We start from the raw sequence: 17,282 nt of genomic DNA, 5'->3' as shown, positions 1-17,282 counted from the left end.
AGGCAAAGCAATAACATCTCCATGGAGACAGAGAAAAGTAACAAAGTGCACCTTTACAACTAATATAAAAAATAAGAATATTTGCCTGAATTGATGTTGATGAACAAAGGGTTTGAGTTTATAAATAAACATTATTTTCTTTATGTCCCTGTACGGTTTCTTTACAGATGCAAAATCCTGTTGCTTTTCTAGGTTTGGATTTTTTGACGTTTCTGCAGACTTTTCATTGCCTGCTCTCCGCTTTTGCACATTGCACTCTACCTTGCTTCAACCACATGTCATTGTAATGCAAAAAGATTCTACCATTTTCCTGTCAGGCAGCCCGGCACTTACCCACCCAAACACTCCATCTCTTTTTTTAATAGAAGAACGAGTCTTGTGATCACATCACACATGATCGAAGATGTTTGATGTCTTTTTTCCGGACAGCAGCAGTGAAAGGCCATCATAGTCCTTTCAGAAGTGACTTGCCTTGAGCGGTACAGCCTGCCCTCATGGAGACCTCTTTAGTTCTCCTCTGTGTCCATGCGCACCGGCTCTCTCTGTCCTCTTTCTTTCTCACGCACACACGCACACGCACACGCACACACACACACACACACACACACTCACACACACACACACACGAAATAGGTGAAGTTGATTTTTGACTTCCCCCAGGCTTTCCCAGAATGGACTCCACAGTGATGGCTGTCTCTATGATAATGTTGATGGTAGTTGACCTCTGTGATACGTCGCACACACACTGCATAGTATTTCATGGTTGGGTACAACTTGAGCAATATGTCAACCAGGTTTTGACATGCAGTATTGATGAGCAGATGTTGAAGATATAACTATTTGTACTTTGTTTAGTTCATATTTTAGTGTTTTCTCAAATCAGAAAAGGTTTATTGCCATTGTCAGTGAACAAAACTTACAGGCAAGGAACTTGCTTTGGTGATTCGGTGCAACAAACAACGATTAGCAATAATAGATGCACGATGTAATAAGGCATGCATTAAAGAAAAGCAATTTAAAATGTCTTATAAGATCAAAAACTTACTTAGTATGTACACACAATTTACAGTTAAATTTAAAGATGTAGTGTAGAAGGTGAACAGTGCAGTGAGTGGTTGTTGATTAAGTTATAGTTAAAGTGGCAGGTGTTAGGAAGTTTTCATGAGTCCAACGGCAGAGGGAAAGAAACTCTGGTCTCTGGCTATGGTCCGGATGGACCATAGCCTCCTGCCTGAGGGGTGCGGCTCAAATAGGGCTGTGATCTGACCTGCTCGTCCCAGAGTCCTGGAAACGTACAAGTCCTGCAGAGATGGAAGTCTGAAGTCGATCACCTTCTCAGCAGAGCACATAATGCGCTGTAGTCTCTGTTTGTCCCTGGCTGTGGCTCCAGCGTACCACGCGATGATGGAAGGATGGACTCAATGATGGCCGTGTAGAACTGCACCATCATCTGCGTCATTGGGCCACTGTCTTCTGGGCATTGAGCTCCAGGTCGTTACCGCTGCACCAGGACACCAGCCGGACCACCTTCCTCCTGTAGACCGACTCATCCCCGTCCGAGATGAGCCCGATGAGGGTGGTAATGTCCGCAAACTTGATAGGTTTTACGGAGTCATGCATTGAGGCGCAGCAGTTTGTGTTTTAGGGAGAAGAGCAGAGGAGAAAGTGTAGATCCTGTTCCGATAGATTGTCTGAGACATTCTTTCCAGCCGCACGCACTGCCTCCCATCTATCAGGAAGTCAGTTTCTACAAAAAATTACCCTGAAAAAAATAACTAAAAGTGCATACTTAATGTAATTCGGGGTAATCCCTCATTCGACCAGTATAATAAGCTCTATAAAATAGTAACAATAAATATTTTTTCCTCATTATTAGTTTACTCAAAGATACATTTTAAAATGATTCCTGCATGTTTGAGTAATGTTATATTGTCCTGCAACTGCAACTTGGGTACTCAGAAAGTTGCTGTTTTCACCTATCCCCGCCCACAATGCAATTATGGGAAGAATTAAGACTAAAATGTCACATAGCCTCTTGAAAAATAAAAACATATAAATGACAATCTGCTGCTTGTCATGGTGAACTGTCATTATGAAAACATTTCACACTCAATTAACCTGTTTCTTATACCAAGCTTTGAGGTTTACAATGATCAACATGTAAAATGATGATCTACATACTTATAGTTCAATAATAAGTTCCTGAAACAAACATAATATGACTCTTTTAACACTCATGGATGTGTCTAAAATGTGTATTATTAACCTCCTATATGGGTTAGGGTTAACTTTCCAATAATTTAAGGATTTAAGGATGAAAAGAGTGTTTGCTGGTGTGAGAGAAGAAGATGCTGACAATACTGTGTTGCCAAGAAATGATTTTCCATGCCAATATCTGAAAGGAGAAGATGAAATTGTATCGTTATGGTACAATGCAATGCTGCTAGCCAATTTATCCAACCTGTAATGTTTTATTCGCACTGTGTGACTGCTTCCTCTGTTGGGTCAGCCGGCAGCGACAGAGCAGACTCCCTCTTGCCTCCCGACATGCGGAGGATCCAGAGAGGGTGCTATTGGGTTCATTATGGGAGTCAGGCAACCACGGATTAATTCTGCTGCCGATAATTGGATGGCCTGTCTCAGAGCAGGGCACGGCTTATGTGTCTGGAAAGTTGGCTGCTGGGAATTGACTGGGAAAACGCAGAGAAGTTTGTGAAGCATCCTGTCTGTTTTAGTCAAAAAGTTTTGTCATATGGAAACTTGTTTTACCCACTGCAAATGAATCACCCTAACACTTTAAATAAGGTTAATTAGTAAGCAATTTATATCTATAAGTACTTGTTATTGGTTTATAAATGTGACCAAATGTGGCTCTAAAAGTCTCCCCAGAGACATTTTGAGTTATTCACAGATTCTGAAAGTGTAAATTCAAGGCTATGCAATGATGTCTCACTCATGCACATCTGATCATATTTGAGTAAATTGTGGTCATTTGAATGTATACAACTCTGAATTCCTCTTACTGTGAAAACTGCCTCTAAAGATTCTCACCTGAGTGAACTAGCTCTTTGTGTAGAAGCACTCAGAAGGGATTTACAAGCATTTATCACTTGGTTATTGAAAAGAAGCAGCGCATACAAAAAATGCTGTACATGGTTTAATAATAATTACATTTTTGGTTAAAGTCTTGTTAACATGTATAAGGTATTATAGCCATCTATATGACAGTAATTGTCTAAGTGCTTTTACAAACAAATAATTAGTTCTTGCTAATGCCTTATAAATAGGCTCCTGAGAAAATCTTATTTTTATACTCTCACCTTACAGAAAATAATGTTCCTGGGTTCGATACCTGGGTGGTACAATATTGTCCCCTATGGGGCCAGAACCTCCCTGAAAATTAAATGGTAAATCTCTATTGGACTTTTCTGGTTAAATTAAAGTCAGTAAATATATGATAATAATTGTATCTGTTTTGAATTTAAGAAACACACCAGCTTAATTTATAATTCATAGTAAATTATGATTGTTGCTCTGGCTTAAGTGTGCAAAATGTTCCTGATCCCTAATGGTTTCAAAAGACTTCACAATAATGGCAATATTCTCACCTGCCCCGGGGCAGATGTGGCAGTCAAAACCATGTAATAACTGAGGACGCACAGCACTGTTAAGCGATTAAACTTGTTTGCGAACAACATGTATTTGTTTTGGGTTGCCAAAAACCATCAAAATGTACACATTTTTCCAATTATTTTTAAACTGCGAATATATTTTCTTCAGTTTCCGGATATACTAACGTCTTCTCTTCATTCTCCCGTTCTCTGTTTCAGATCCCCAGCTCAAGGGTATAGTAACCAGGTTATATTGCAGGCAGGGCTACTACTTGCAAATGAACCCCGATGGCTCGCTTGATGGGACCAAGGATGACAGCAGTAATTCCTGTAAGTACCACAACAGATGGCCCTCTACAGCATACACTACACTATATGCAAATGCAATCGGATTCTGAATCTTGCTTCTTCTTTCTCATCATTTCAGCTCTTATTCATGTCACAAGCTGACGTAAACCTACCAAATAAGTGGAGTGATAGACATAATGGGAGCGCTCTACATGAAAAGCTGCCCACTAGTTTCATTCACAGACTGTTGCAGACGCGAGGTGAAAGCGCTTCAATCCAAGGACTTTTTTCCATTGTTTAGTCTTTGGTGGAGAATGTTGTCTTTGAATGAGTCATCCAGAGCACTTGTCTCGCCATGTGTGAGAGAACTGGACCAGAAAACAGTGGGCTTAACACACAAGGATAAGGTATTATTAGCTTGTTCTGGCAGAGCTCCCTTATAGCACCGCAGGCTATAGCTGGTTAATTTGATTCCAATGCTGGGTGCTAACGTTGGCCTGACACTTAGCATTGTGTCACCCGGCGCTGTCACAGAGAGGAGATGTCACATTTGATTGGGTAAAAAATCATTTATTTAAAACTATGGCAATAATAGAAGATTGCCTGAATAGACGGGGTAAATTGGGCGTTGGAATTGTGAATTTATCTCCAAGCAACTATCACATAGAAGGCAATTCTTTTTCAGCTTTGCCCCTGGCTTCACACCTGCCAATACCAATTACTTCCAGGGTCAACAGGGTCATACAAGTGTGCGTCAAGTTGCCATTACATTTACTTAAAAGCAGAGCATGGTTGTGTTGTGAATAATAAACAATTGTCATTACAGGCAAAACGGCAGATTGTTCCTTGGAGACTACAAGAATGTGTTTATCATTTCTCTAACACTTTATAATAACAACAACGTGTTCATATATTATTCATACTGAACAAACAGTTTATTAAGAATGATTCAGACTTAGTAACTACTTCATTGAAACTTAACTCCAACCCCTTTATTAAGGTGTTACTTGCCTTGAATCATTATTATATATATATATATATATATATATATATATATATATATATATATATATATATATATATATATATATATATATATGGATATTTTGTTTTTGCTTTTAAGTTTAGAACAAATGTATACAAAAACAAGTAAAGAACCATCTTATTCACAAAGGATGCTTCGATCTGAATTATAACTATTTTGCAGTTATTTCAAACAGATACATCAATGTCGGTTGAAGTAGCGATCACACAAACCAAATAAGGCTGCCATATTTCATATTTTCATTTCACAAAGATGAAGCTAAATCATTCCTAATAGACTGAGTTCCCATTTGATAATTTGATGATGTCATAATCTCAGATGTAACTGTATGGGAGATTCACTGTTTGTGAAAGAAATATCCAGTAGTGTTTTCTCTAATCAGAAAAGTATAAATGCATACAAGTTGAACCTTATCATTACTTGTTTGGGATTGACTAACCTTAGTTTATTTATTTTAACAGAGAAGACAATGAACTCTGTGCACGTTTTTGTTTCATGAGAGTAGGTTCAGTAATTACAGCGATATGAACCATAAACCAGGACAACAAATCAAACAAAAGTGAATTCCTTCATTCCTGACCTTTGTTACTTATAAAGTGGTTATAAAGTGTGTTATAAAGTGGTACATGTTTATCCATTTATTATGACCTATTATCCAAATACGTAACCATTCCACTTATATTGCATGTGACTAAACTGAATCAAATACCTTTAATCAAATTTAATGTTTATCTCTATTATTAGAATTTACTAATAAGTGATGTTCTGTGTTTCTTTTGTTTTTCAGCTTTGTTCAACCTTATTCCAGTGGGCCTCCGAGTTGTCGCCATTCAGTCCGTGAAGACAGGGTTATACATCGCAATGAACGGAGAGGGACATCTGTACACCTCCGTAAGATTTCTCTTATTGGCCATTTAACAACATAATAGCACACACTGAGCTGCTATAATGCCAGTTCAACACATATGAATAAATGCATCACAGGACAGTCTCAACTTCATAATGCCCATGGAGCACGTTCAGATATTTACCACATTTGTGAGACTGGATAATTGCATTTCTCCAAAGGTCAGGGGGGGCCATTAAACAGAAACTTCTGCCAACACATTTCTGTTTGTGTCTCCATACTCCCCCAGAGATTTCCTCCATATTAGAATATCATTTATTTCAGGTGACATAAATGAGCAAATCACCTCGCCCTCGTCTTGGTCAGAGACGTGCCGTTTTGCTCGCATTTGACACACGTGCATTTGACATTTTTTAGAGTGGTCAATTTACCTAAGGAAGCTGGAGTACCCAGAGAGAACACACGGTAACACAAGAAGGACATGCAAACCCCTCTGCCACTATGCACACCATCAGACCTATATTTTCAAAAGTTTAGATATTGAAAAGTCAATGTTTGTAAAAATGAAAATCAATACCTGTAATCTAGAAATACTAATTTGAACAGAAAGAAACAAACAAAGAAAAAAACAATTGAATTTCTTGATTAGGTTTTAATATATTATATCAAGATCATCTTAGAACTTTTAGTATCATGATGTCACATCACAAAATGATCTCAAATAGAGATCTAGTAATGGAAATTAAAAATATCAATGTTTAAATGGAATTTAAAACATTTTTTTTTCCTTGGGGATTCATAAAATGTGTCTAATTTTCTTGGCAAACCTATGCCCAGAGATACTTCTATCTCATTGTGAATCCTGTCAATCAGATCGATCAGCAGCAGAACAAAGAGTAGATGTAGAGCTGCTCTGTAAAACAGGAGCATACATCAGCCTCAGTCTCAGCTCCCCTAACTGTCCTTATGCTTCTAATCCTCTGAGCGCAGAGCAGGAATCGCTTCTCCATTTGTTATAGTGAATGCAGTGCTCTCCTCTGTAACAGAGTACCACTTAATCACAGCAGGAGCTAAGCTCAAAATGAAATACATAAGGAGCATTGGCCAGGATTCAATGTGTTGTGCTAAGTGTGTGCCAATTGTCAGTATTTGTCTTGATTTCACCGTAATGGAGGGTCTGAACTTACAAGCCAGTTTTAATTTTACAACAGTTTTATCATTTGTAGCTGCACAGTACCGCTCCACTGGTTAGTTGACTCAAACTTCACAATTCAGTTTCTGTCGTTATTATATCTGTCGTTATTATATCTGTATGGGATTTTCGCTGTGTCATACTAAAATGATCAATATTAGTAGCACCTAAATTAAAACTGAAAGAAAATCAAATTTGAATAAGAAATACAATCATGACAAGTCCATCCATCTTCTTCCACTTATCCAGGGCCCGGGTTGTGTAGTGGGGGCAGAAGCCTAAGCAGGGACTCCCAGACTTCCCTCTCCCCAGAGACTTCCCCAACTCCTCCGGGGGGATTCCCAGCCGGTTGAGAGATATAGTCCCTCCAGCTGGTCCTGGGTCTTACCCTGGGCCTCTTCCCGGTGGGACATGCCCAAACACCTCCCCAGGGAGGCGCCCAGGAGGCATCCAGAGCAGATGCCCGAGCCACCTCAGCTGGCTCCTCTCGACGTGGAGGAGCAGCGGCTCCGAGTTCTCCCTGTGTGATTGAGCTCCTCACCCTATCTCTAGGGGAGCGCTCTGTCACCCGGAGGAGGAAACTCATTTTGACCACTTGTATCCACGGTCTTGTCCTTTGGGTCATTACCCAAAGCTCATGACCATAGGTGAGGATAGGAACGTAGATTGACCGTTAAATCGAGAGCTTTGTCTCTCGACTCCTTCTTCACCGCTTTGTCTCTTGACTGCATCACTGCAGACGCTGCACCGATCCACCTGTCAATCTCACGCTCCATCCTTCCCTCACTCCTGCACAAGACCCCGAGATACTCACCACCCACCTGGAGAGGACAAGCCACCTTTTTCCGGTTGAGAACCATAGTCTCTGATTTGGAGGTGCTGTTTCTCATCCCAGTCGCTTCACACTCCAGTCGCTTCACACTCCAGTCACTTCCCACTTGCAGGTCAAGGTTTGATGAAGCCATCAGGACATACAGATTTATTCAGATTGTGTCACTATTTTAACTGAATGAGTGAATTCAATTTGATTTAGGTTCGAATTAGCTTTGAAACATAAAACACCCCTCTGACATATCCTCGTGCGTAAAGTCCTTAATAATGTTCCTCTAACTTGCTGTCCGCTAAAATGTTGTGCTTTGATATTTTGAGCTAAAGAGAAAGCTCTGTGTTGTCACTCATAAACTCATCAGGATTAATCTGAAGATGATTAATTAACAACGCAACTGTTAGCAATGCACATTATTGAGAATCATATAAGACAAAGTTAACACATTATTGATGCAAACTCTTATTAACTCTCAACAGCATGTGAAAATTGCTTGTCATTCCATTGTTTTATTGAGTGTGTCTACGTGTCCGTGTTGTGCACTGGCGGTACACGGCGATCTTGAAGTGTTCTACATTTGCAGCCCGTGTCTGTGCTAATGGATGCAGTACTTTTACCTATCTGTCCGCCCCCTCAGAGGTCTCCGCTGGTGTGTGAATTAGCTTCATAATGGTAGCCTTGTACAAAGTTCTTCATCCTCCTCTGTCTCAACTCCTGCCTCTTCTATCCTTGGCCTGAGCCAGGTACAAGCACTCCTCCAATTACCCATGTTCCTTTGCAAATGAAAGTCTGTCGGTCGACCTTTTCCACCATTTAGGTATTTTTGATTATAGTGCACTTGTTTTTCAGGTACTTTTCCAAGAATGTCACTCATAAATGTAAGTTATTTTTTAAGAAAATGCGTTGCTAATGAGCGCACAAACTTTCCTCTAATCTTTTAGTTTAGTTTAGTCCAAAATGTAAGAGAATTTTCAAAACTAACAAACAATTATCTTGTGCATTTAACATATTTTACTGATAAAAGCAAGGACAAATGAGGGAGGGTTTTCAAAGTATTATTACGTTTATTTCCTTGTGAAATGTAAGAAGAAGATATGAAGAACATGTCCTGATCATTGAGCGCAAGAAGCTATAAACTATTGTTGAATATTCATCAATATATTTATGTGAACACCAACAGTAAATATTGATTCCTGATTTGTATTGCTTTGCTAACACGGTCAGGCCACACATAGCAGAATGTTTTGCAAATTCACAATACATTCCCAATCTCCATATATACAGACAATGTGCCTGTTTTGTAACTCACTAGTGTTATGAACTAAAACGTTAGATTAAGCTTGATCGAAAGTCCAATTGCTTCTCCTCTAGAGCTCAGTTTGTCCCGCAAGTGTTTAAATGGCATCAGAGGGAAATCAAAACAGCTTTCAGAAAATGCCTGGAAAGCCTTCAGACTTTTCATACAGCATCATATTCCTTTCTGTCAGCAACCCAAAGGCATGGCGTGTGGCTTAAATAGCAGTGATACCATCAAAGTGCCTGCTCAGACAAAGAGCAGCACTGAATAAACCAGAGTCCAGCTCTTTATGCTCCTTTACAATCTGCCCCCTTTGTAGCCAAGCCAATAAAGTCCCGGCTAATTTCTGCTCGGGGCTGCTCCCAGATAGGAAAAAAAGGGCTTTTTTTGAGAATTGTAATAAAGAGACAGGCAATCTCACCACCAGCTTGTGTAGTCTCCAGATAAATGTTTTGGAACTTGTTATGCAAAACAGACAAATTGAATGAGATAAAACATGAAATCCTCAATTATACTGCTGGGATTTTGATATGGAAACTCCCCAAAGCAAACTAGGAAGATGGAGATTGTACAGTGAGCATGATGAAACAGTAGTGCCACAAAATGCAATTCCCGTGAGCTTATTTTGTTGTCATTCCTACTATAGTGTCCTACATTTCTGTAAAAGATATGGATATGGAACAGAGTAGTGCTCAAAGTGTCTTAGAGCATCAGTGGATAAACAAGGTCATTCAAATTCATGAATTTAATCAGAATTGAGGCCATTCAAGTTTTTGGCAGTTCATTACAAAGAAAATGGGATTGTTGTTCATCCTACTCTTTCTTGTAGACGTAAAACGTGTTTTGCTACAGCACCGCTCGATTGTAAATGCAGCTCTTAGGGTCTGACTGTTAGCATTACCTGGAAAAAAACTCCACTCTGGCCGCCAACACTTGAGAAAAGCGCTATAAATTGCATTGGGAAAGTGGAAGAGGCAACTGCAAATAATTTAAAATGAACCAGTTTGATTTTTCACATTTTCTAACACAGTAAACATTTCTGCGCTGCACCTTTAATATTGAATATGTTGCCTGTTGCACATAATTCTTTCTTTCTGTCTAAAATAAATCACATAAATAAGTGAATATATAAAATGAAAGTGGTGCAGTGTCTCGATTTGTTGAGGACTATTTTTGGCAGCGGTAGACACAGGCCATCCCTCAACCGTAGTGTACAATTCAAATATGTATGAAAGCTCCGGGGGACTGGTGAGGGCATGTTTAGTTGGCATTCATTTATGAAAATCCAAAGCACGAGGAGGAGAGAAAAGAAAGGAGGGTTGTGCAGAATCCTTGGTGCATATATTGCCCAAGTTACTGTGACTTGGGATAATCTTAAACAGAAAGTGTACTCTTTATATTGCATCAACTTTGAGGTTAAAATTTTTGTTGGTCTTTGATGATGTGGCCTGTTTTATTAATTTAACTAATTATTGACAATAACTAATTATTCAGTAAAAGGGACATGTTACCATATTTTGTCCCCCAGGCATTTGCATTTTATGGGTTTACAGCCTAAAATAATAAAATGAAATAAAACACACTTTGAATACAATGATATATTATGTCCTAACAAGCAGAAATACTCACTCCCCAAGAAAAAACTATAACAAAGCAAGTATGTAGCAACGTGACCTGCATGCCAGTTTGACTTTAGAAATGCCCAGAATGAGTCTGTTGATGATTTATTGACTTAAAAACTGTGCGGAAGACTTCTGGACTATACCTATTTCGTGACTGTCTAGGGATGATTGAAACAAAGTACTTTCTGAGTGCTCAGAGAGAGGACAAAGTGCACAGAATTACTGAAAGGATGTGAATGAAGTGAACAATGTAATTAAATGGCAAAAAGTCAATTAAGCAATGTATGTCCCTTTTTGTAAAGAATCAGTCACAAATAATGTGACCACTGCAATGCAAATGGACTTGGCAAACTGACCAGGCAAATTAAATATTTCTGTAACCTGAAGAGCTTTGGTCCTGAGCCAGCAGCACAATATTTCTGTTAATCAATGATTACATTGGCTTGAGCTGCACCAATTACAACTGGGCCGTGAGCCCAAGATTTAAAACGGAGTTTGATTGTTGAAGTATCTGCCATCCTGCTGTCTGTCCTTCGGCGAGGCTATAAAAGGGAAAATTAGCACTCACATTGAACATATTTTCATTTTCATATTTCACTGGGCTAGATTCGTAGAACACATGTTCTATTACATAACATCTCAGAAAAATTATGATATTGAGGTGGAATCAAACTGGAAAAGAAAATTGTCTGTTGAGCTTTGATAAATATATATATATATATATATATATATATATATATATATATATATATACAGTGGGTCAGTGTAGCTCTCCCTTTTGAATTACACACATTTACTGGTTGAAATGTTTGTATGCATTTCAATTTGCATGGTATTTTTGTGAACTAAAACAAAAAATAATTCTTTGACCTAATCTAATAAATTAAGTGAAAATATTAAATTGCTAAATTACCTATGTCTACTGTCTAATGTGGCCCAGAGTGGGAAATGGCGCCAATAACATGCAGAACATATGCAAAACAAACAATACAACAGTAAGATCTGAAAATAAACAGAATTGTGACACCTCGATATGTGAATATGAGCATAATATAAATGTGCTATAGAATCCGTCACACTTCCACAGATGGTTTGACTCTGAACATGTGTTGTCATTGGTGCCTCATGTATGAAAATATCCCAATTTCACACATTTGGTGGGTGCAGGGACTCGTGGGGTTAAACAAAGCATTTGAACACAGCCCTTAAAGCAATATATTTTTAACCACAGAAAACGCTAATGGCTAAGCGCTAGGACCAACTGTGAAATCTCTGCAAATGTCTGGCACCTATGGTAATTACTCAGGTGATTTAGCCTCTAGAGAAGTCAGGGCTAGCACTGGCGGAGGTCGGGAGCTCATTATTTCTAAAGCGATGGTCCTTTTGCCTTTTCTGCCGTATCGGAGAGCGAGAGTGCACAGGGAAAGTTGTTGGTCAGAAGAGCTGCAGGGAGCTGTGTCATGCATTAGTGAAGAGGAGGAGAAGTGTCAAAGATGAACTAGTGAACCGGCTGGCAAGGTCAACAGCCAGTACAGTAATATGTTACTGTTCGTCTTGAATATTTGTCTTGAAAAATCATGCTTTATTTATTTTTACTTCAACGTGTCAGTTTAGAATATGAAGCCAAGTAAAGACCTTATACTGCATCTGAAGTTCGGTAGTAGAGGTGGGCAATATACCAACATTTAGATTATATCGTGAATATTATTTTGAAGTTTTGAACTATTTGAATATATATATATATTGTTTATGGAAAAATGCTACAAAAAGAGCTGATTTAAAATAAAATTATTTTATGTTGTAAACTTTCAAATAAAGGGGATATTTCTGCACTTTTGTGATTAGTTAATCGATTTTAAAGACATTTAATTTAATTGATCTGACCTCAACTAATAGATAGATAGTTAGATGGACATACTACTTTTATCAATTTGATATTGCCTACCCTTGAAGCTTAATAATAGTATGTCTCTTATATATAGTCTATCGTAACAGGAGTACTTTATGACAAAATTTAAGTACTTTGTGCATTGCTACATGATGTTAGACAGATTCATATACCTCCTTCCTCTTTCAAATATTTGATCCCAGCTCAACAGAGTTCTACCTCATGTAATGTAGTATTTGCTGTGGAAATAGAACAGTAACATTACTTTTTAAACTTTTTCTTAGAACCCTTTTGTCACTTACCATATTATTATCATTTAGACTCACAAAATAAGACTAGGATTGCATTATAATTTGAACTAACTCCAGAGTGTTCAGCTGAGTAGTATTTTCCACCTGCAGCACTATCACACCAAACATAGCATCCCCGAGCAGTGCTATCCCTAATACCTGTGGGCTTTCTGCTCCTGTGAACAATAAATCATGAATACGAACGCACGCTATTGTCCTCTGTTTCCAGGTCAACAAATTAAGTTCCATTAAAGCTCAAATTCCCATGGCATCTCTGACACACTGTTTGTTTAAGGTTTAGGGAAGCACTGCATTGTACATGTGATGAGCACAGAAAAAATGCAGAAAGTTTAACAGGAGAAAAACATCATTGTCTAATAGTTTGCAATGTGGTGCACAGCTACAAGAATATGTATTCCCCATATTCGTTCTATCATGAGTTCAGTTTTTGTTTGTTTCCAGATGTGACCCGGAATTCAACTCTTTTTAAACATCTTGCAATCATTCAATGTGGGGTTGTCACGGTATCAAATGTTTGTGTTACAATTATTGTAAGAAGAAAGAAGAAAGTATTTACAATTACTGACAAAAAACACAACAAAAGTAAATCCTTGATTTTCTTTCAGTATAATTCTTAACAATACAGCTTTGTAGCTGTAATTTGAACCACCACATAAAAAGTACTATTTATGTGTAGCTTTTTTGGAGTACAGACTTAACATAATCTTTCTTTGAATGTTCACATTTATGATTAATATTATTTAATTCTCACGATTGTATCGTGGATGACAACACGAACAAGGCAGTTTACGTCGCCCGGATCGGCGTCACCGGGGCCCCATCCTGGAGCCAGGCCTGGGATGGGTGCTCCATGGCGAGCGCCTGGTGGCCGGGTCTTACCCCACGGGGCCCGGTCGGGCACAGCCCGAAAGAGCGACGTGGGGCCGCCCTCCCGTGGGCCCACCACCCGCAGGAGGATCCATAAGGGGCCGGTGCAGAGAGATCTGGGCGGCAGTCGACGGCAGGGGCCTCGGCGACCAGATCTCCAGACACAGAGACTAACTCTGGGGACATGGAATGTCACCTCGCTGGGGGGGAAAGAGCCTGAGCTTGTGCGGGAGGTTGAGCGATACCGACTAGATATAGTCGGCCTCACCTCCACGCACATTTCTGGGCTCTGGAACCCATCTCCTCGAGAGGGGCTGGACGCTCCACTTCTCTGGTGTTGCCCGCGGGGAGAGGCGGCGGGCTGGTGTGGGCTTGCTGATAGCCCCTCAGCTCAGCCACCACGTGTTGGAGTTTACCCCGGTGAACGAGAGGGTCGCGTCCCTCCGCCTTCGGGTGGGGGACAGGTCTCTCACTGTTGTGGCGGCCTACGGGCCGAACAGCAGTGCAGAGTACCCGGCCTTCTTGGAGTCGACCGGGGACTCCGTTGTTCTACTGGGGGACTTCAACGCCCACGTGGGCAATGACAGTGACACCTGGAGAGGGGTGATCGGGAAGAACGGCTTCCCCGATCTGAACCCGAGCGGTGTTCAGTTATTGGACTTCTGTGCTAGCCACGGATTGTCCATAACGAACACCATGTTCAAGCACAAGGGTGTTCATCAGTGCACATGGCACCAGGACACCCTAGGCCGGAGGTCAATGATCGACTTTGTTGTCGTGTCATCAGACCTCCGGCCGCGTGTCTTGGACACTCGGGTGAAGAGAGGGGCAGAGTTGTCAACCGATCACCACCTGGTGGTGAGTTGGATCCGCTGGCGGAGGAGGAAGCCGGACAGACTTGGCAGACCCAAGCGCATTGTGAGGGTCTGTTGGGAACGTCTAGTGGAGCCCTCTGTCAGTAGGGTATTCAACTCACACCTCCGGGAGAGCTTCTCCCATGTCCCGGGGGAGGCTGGGGACATTGAGTCCGAGTGGACCATGTTCTCCGCCTCCATTGTTGATGCGGCTGCTCGGAGCTGTGGTCGCAAGGTCTCCGGTGCCTGTCGTGGCGGCAACCCCCGAACCCGGTGGTGGACACCGGAAGTAAGGGATGCCGTCAGACTGAAGAAGGAGGCCTATCAGGCCACTCTGGCTTGTAGGTCTCCGGAGGTCATCGACGGGTACCGGCAGGCCAAGCGAGCCGCGGCTCGTGCTGTCGCAGAGGCAAAAACCCGGGCCTGGGAGGAGTTCGGGGAGGCCATGGAGGAGGACTATCGGTCGGCACTAAAAGAAATTCTGGCAAACCGTCCGGCGCCTCAGGAGGGGGAAGCAGTGTCTCACCAACACCGTTTACGGTGCGGGTGGTGGCCTGCTGACCTCGACTGGGGATGTCGTCGGACGGTGGAAGGAATACTTTGAGGATCTCCTTAATCCCTCAGTCACGTCTTCCGAAGAGGAAGTAGAAACCGGGGACTCGGAGACTGGCTCATCCATCACCGAAGCTGAAGCCACTGAGGTTGTTTGCAAACTCCTCGGTGGCAGGGCTCCGGGGGTGGATGAGATCCGCCCTGAGTACCTAAAGCATCTGGATGTTGTAGGACTGTCTTGGTTGACACGTCTCTGCAACATCGCGTGGCGTTTGGGGACCGTGCCTCTGGACTGGCAGACCGGGGTGGTGGTCCCTCTGTTCAAGAAGGGGGACCGGAGGGTGTGTTCCAACTACAGAGGGATCACACTCCTCAGCCTCCCAGGTAAGGTCTATTCCAAGGTACTGGAGAGGAGAATCCGACTGATAGTCGAACCTCGGATTCAGGAGGAGCAGAGTGGTTTTCGTCCCGGTCGTGGAACACTGGACCAGCTCTATACCCTCCATCGGGTGCTCGAGGGTTCATGGGAGTTTGCCCAACCAGTCCACATGTGCTTTGTGGATCTGGAGAAGGCTTTCGACCGTGTCCCTCGGGGTGTCCTTTGGGGGGTGCTCCGGGAGTACGGGGTCCGGGGCCCTTTGCCAGGGCTGTCCGGTCCCTGTATGACCGGAGCAGGAGCTGTGTCCGCATTGCCGGCAGTAAGTCAGACCTGTTCCCAGTGCATGTTGGGCTCCGCCAGGGCTGCCCTTTGTCACCGGTTCTGTTCATAATTTTTATGGACAGAATTTCTAGGCGCAGTCAGGGGTCGGAGGGTGTCCGGTTTGGGGACCACAGGATCTCATCTCTGCTGTTTGCAGACGATGTTGTCCTGATGGCTCCATCCAACCCGGACCTGCAACATGCACTGGGACGGTTTGCAGCCGAGTGTGAAGCGGCTGGGATGAGAATCAGCACCTCCAAATCCGAGGCCATGGTTCTCGACCGGAAAAAGGTGGCTTGCCCTCTTCAGGTGGGTGGGGTGTCCTTGCCCCAAGTGGAGGAGTTCAAGTATCTCGGGGTCTTGTTCACGAGTGAGGGAAGGATGGAGCGTGAGATCGACAGGCGGATCGGTGCAGCGGCTGCAGTGATGCAGTCGCTGCATCGGACTGTTGTGGTGAAGAGGGAGCTGAGCCGAAAGGCAAAGCTCTCAATTTACCGGTCGGTCTACGTTCCTACACTGACCTATGGTCATGAGCTTTGGGTAGTGACCGAAAGAACAAGATCGCGGATACAAGCGGTCGAAATGAGTTTCCTCCGCCGTGTGGCTGGGCGCTCCCTTAGAGATAAGGTGAGGAGCTCGGCCACACGGGGGGAGCTCGGAGTAGAGCCGCTGCTCCTCCACGTCGAGAGGAGCCAGCTGAGGTGGCTCGGGCATCTGTTCCGGATGCCTCCTGGGCGCCTCCCTCGGGAGGTGTTTCAGGCATGTCCCACCGGGAAGAGGCCCCGGGGAAGACCCAGGACACGCTGGAGAGACTATGTCTCTCGGCTGGCCTGGGAACGCCTCGGGATCCCCCCGGAGGAGTTAGAGGAAGTGTCTGGGGTGAAGGAAGTCTGGGAGTCCCTGCTCAGACTGCTGCCCCCGCGACCCGGCCCCGGATAAAGCGGCAGAAGATGGATGGATGGATGGTATCGTGACCTGAATTATCACGATTTTTGATTAACTTAATCATTTTGAGGTGTCTCTTCACAAACAAACCTGACGTCTCCATGGAGAATATGAATACATCTTCATAGAGACAAGCAGGAGGAAGGGTAAATGGTTTATTTAATTCCACACAAATTCCACTGAGAACATGACAATCCACAAGAACAAATTTTCCAACTTGACATGAATTTTCAATTCTTCTCGACATGGTCGACGGGTCAAATGCAGAGGACACAATTTCCAATAAAGGACAATAAAGGTGCACATTAACTTCTTCCTTTTTCATCTTGCTACACCTTTATCGCCGAGCAGCAAACATAAACAAAATTTGAACCTTCATAAAGGAAAAATATTGTTTTTGTCAATTTATGACACGACCGTCCTCGAGATGCCCTGCC

General features: G+C 42.4%; 1 protein-coding gene across 3 annotated transcripts in view; it reads left to right on the top strand.

Moving 5' to 3' along the window:
* The window catches only part of fgf14 (fibroblast growth factor 14), an 87,997-nt gene that overhangs the window by 52,831 nt on the left and 17,884 nt on the right, over window positions 1-17,282 (top strand). For all 3 annotated transcript variants that reach the window (XM_072444875.1, XM_072444877.1, XM_072444876.1), the window contains exons 2-3: window positions 3,831-3,941; window positions 5,732-5,835. In XM_072444875.1, the coding sequence (XP_072300976.1) occupies window positions 3,831-3,941; window positions 5,732-5,835 (215 nt within the window). The remainder of the gene's footprint in view (window positions 1-3,830; window positions 3,942-5,731; window positions 5,836-17,282) is intronic.

The sequence above is a fragment of the Eucyclogobius newberryi genome, unplaced genomic scaffold (assembly GCF_026437365.1).
Source record: "Eucyclogobius newberryi isolate DKJ021-1_F unplaced genomic scaffold, fEucNew1.0.hap1 SCAF_14, whole genome shotgun sequence".
NCBI lineage: Eukaryota > Metazoa > Chordata > Actinopteri > Gobiiformes > Gobiidae > Eucyclogobius > Eucyclogobius newberryi.
The sequence above is the reverse complement of the archived record's forward strand: the minus strand, read 5'-3'. Positions and strand labels throughout refer to the sequence as shown.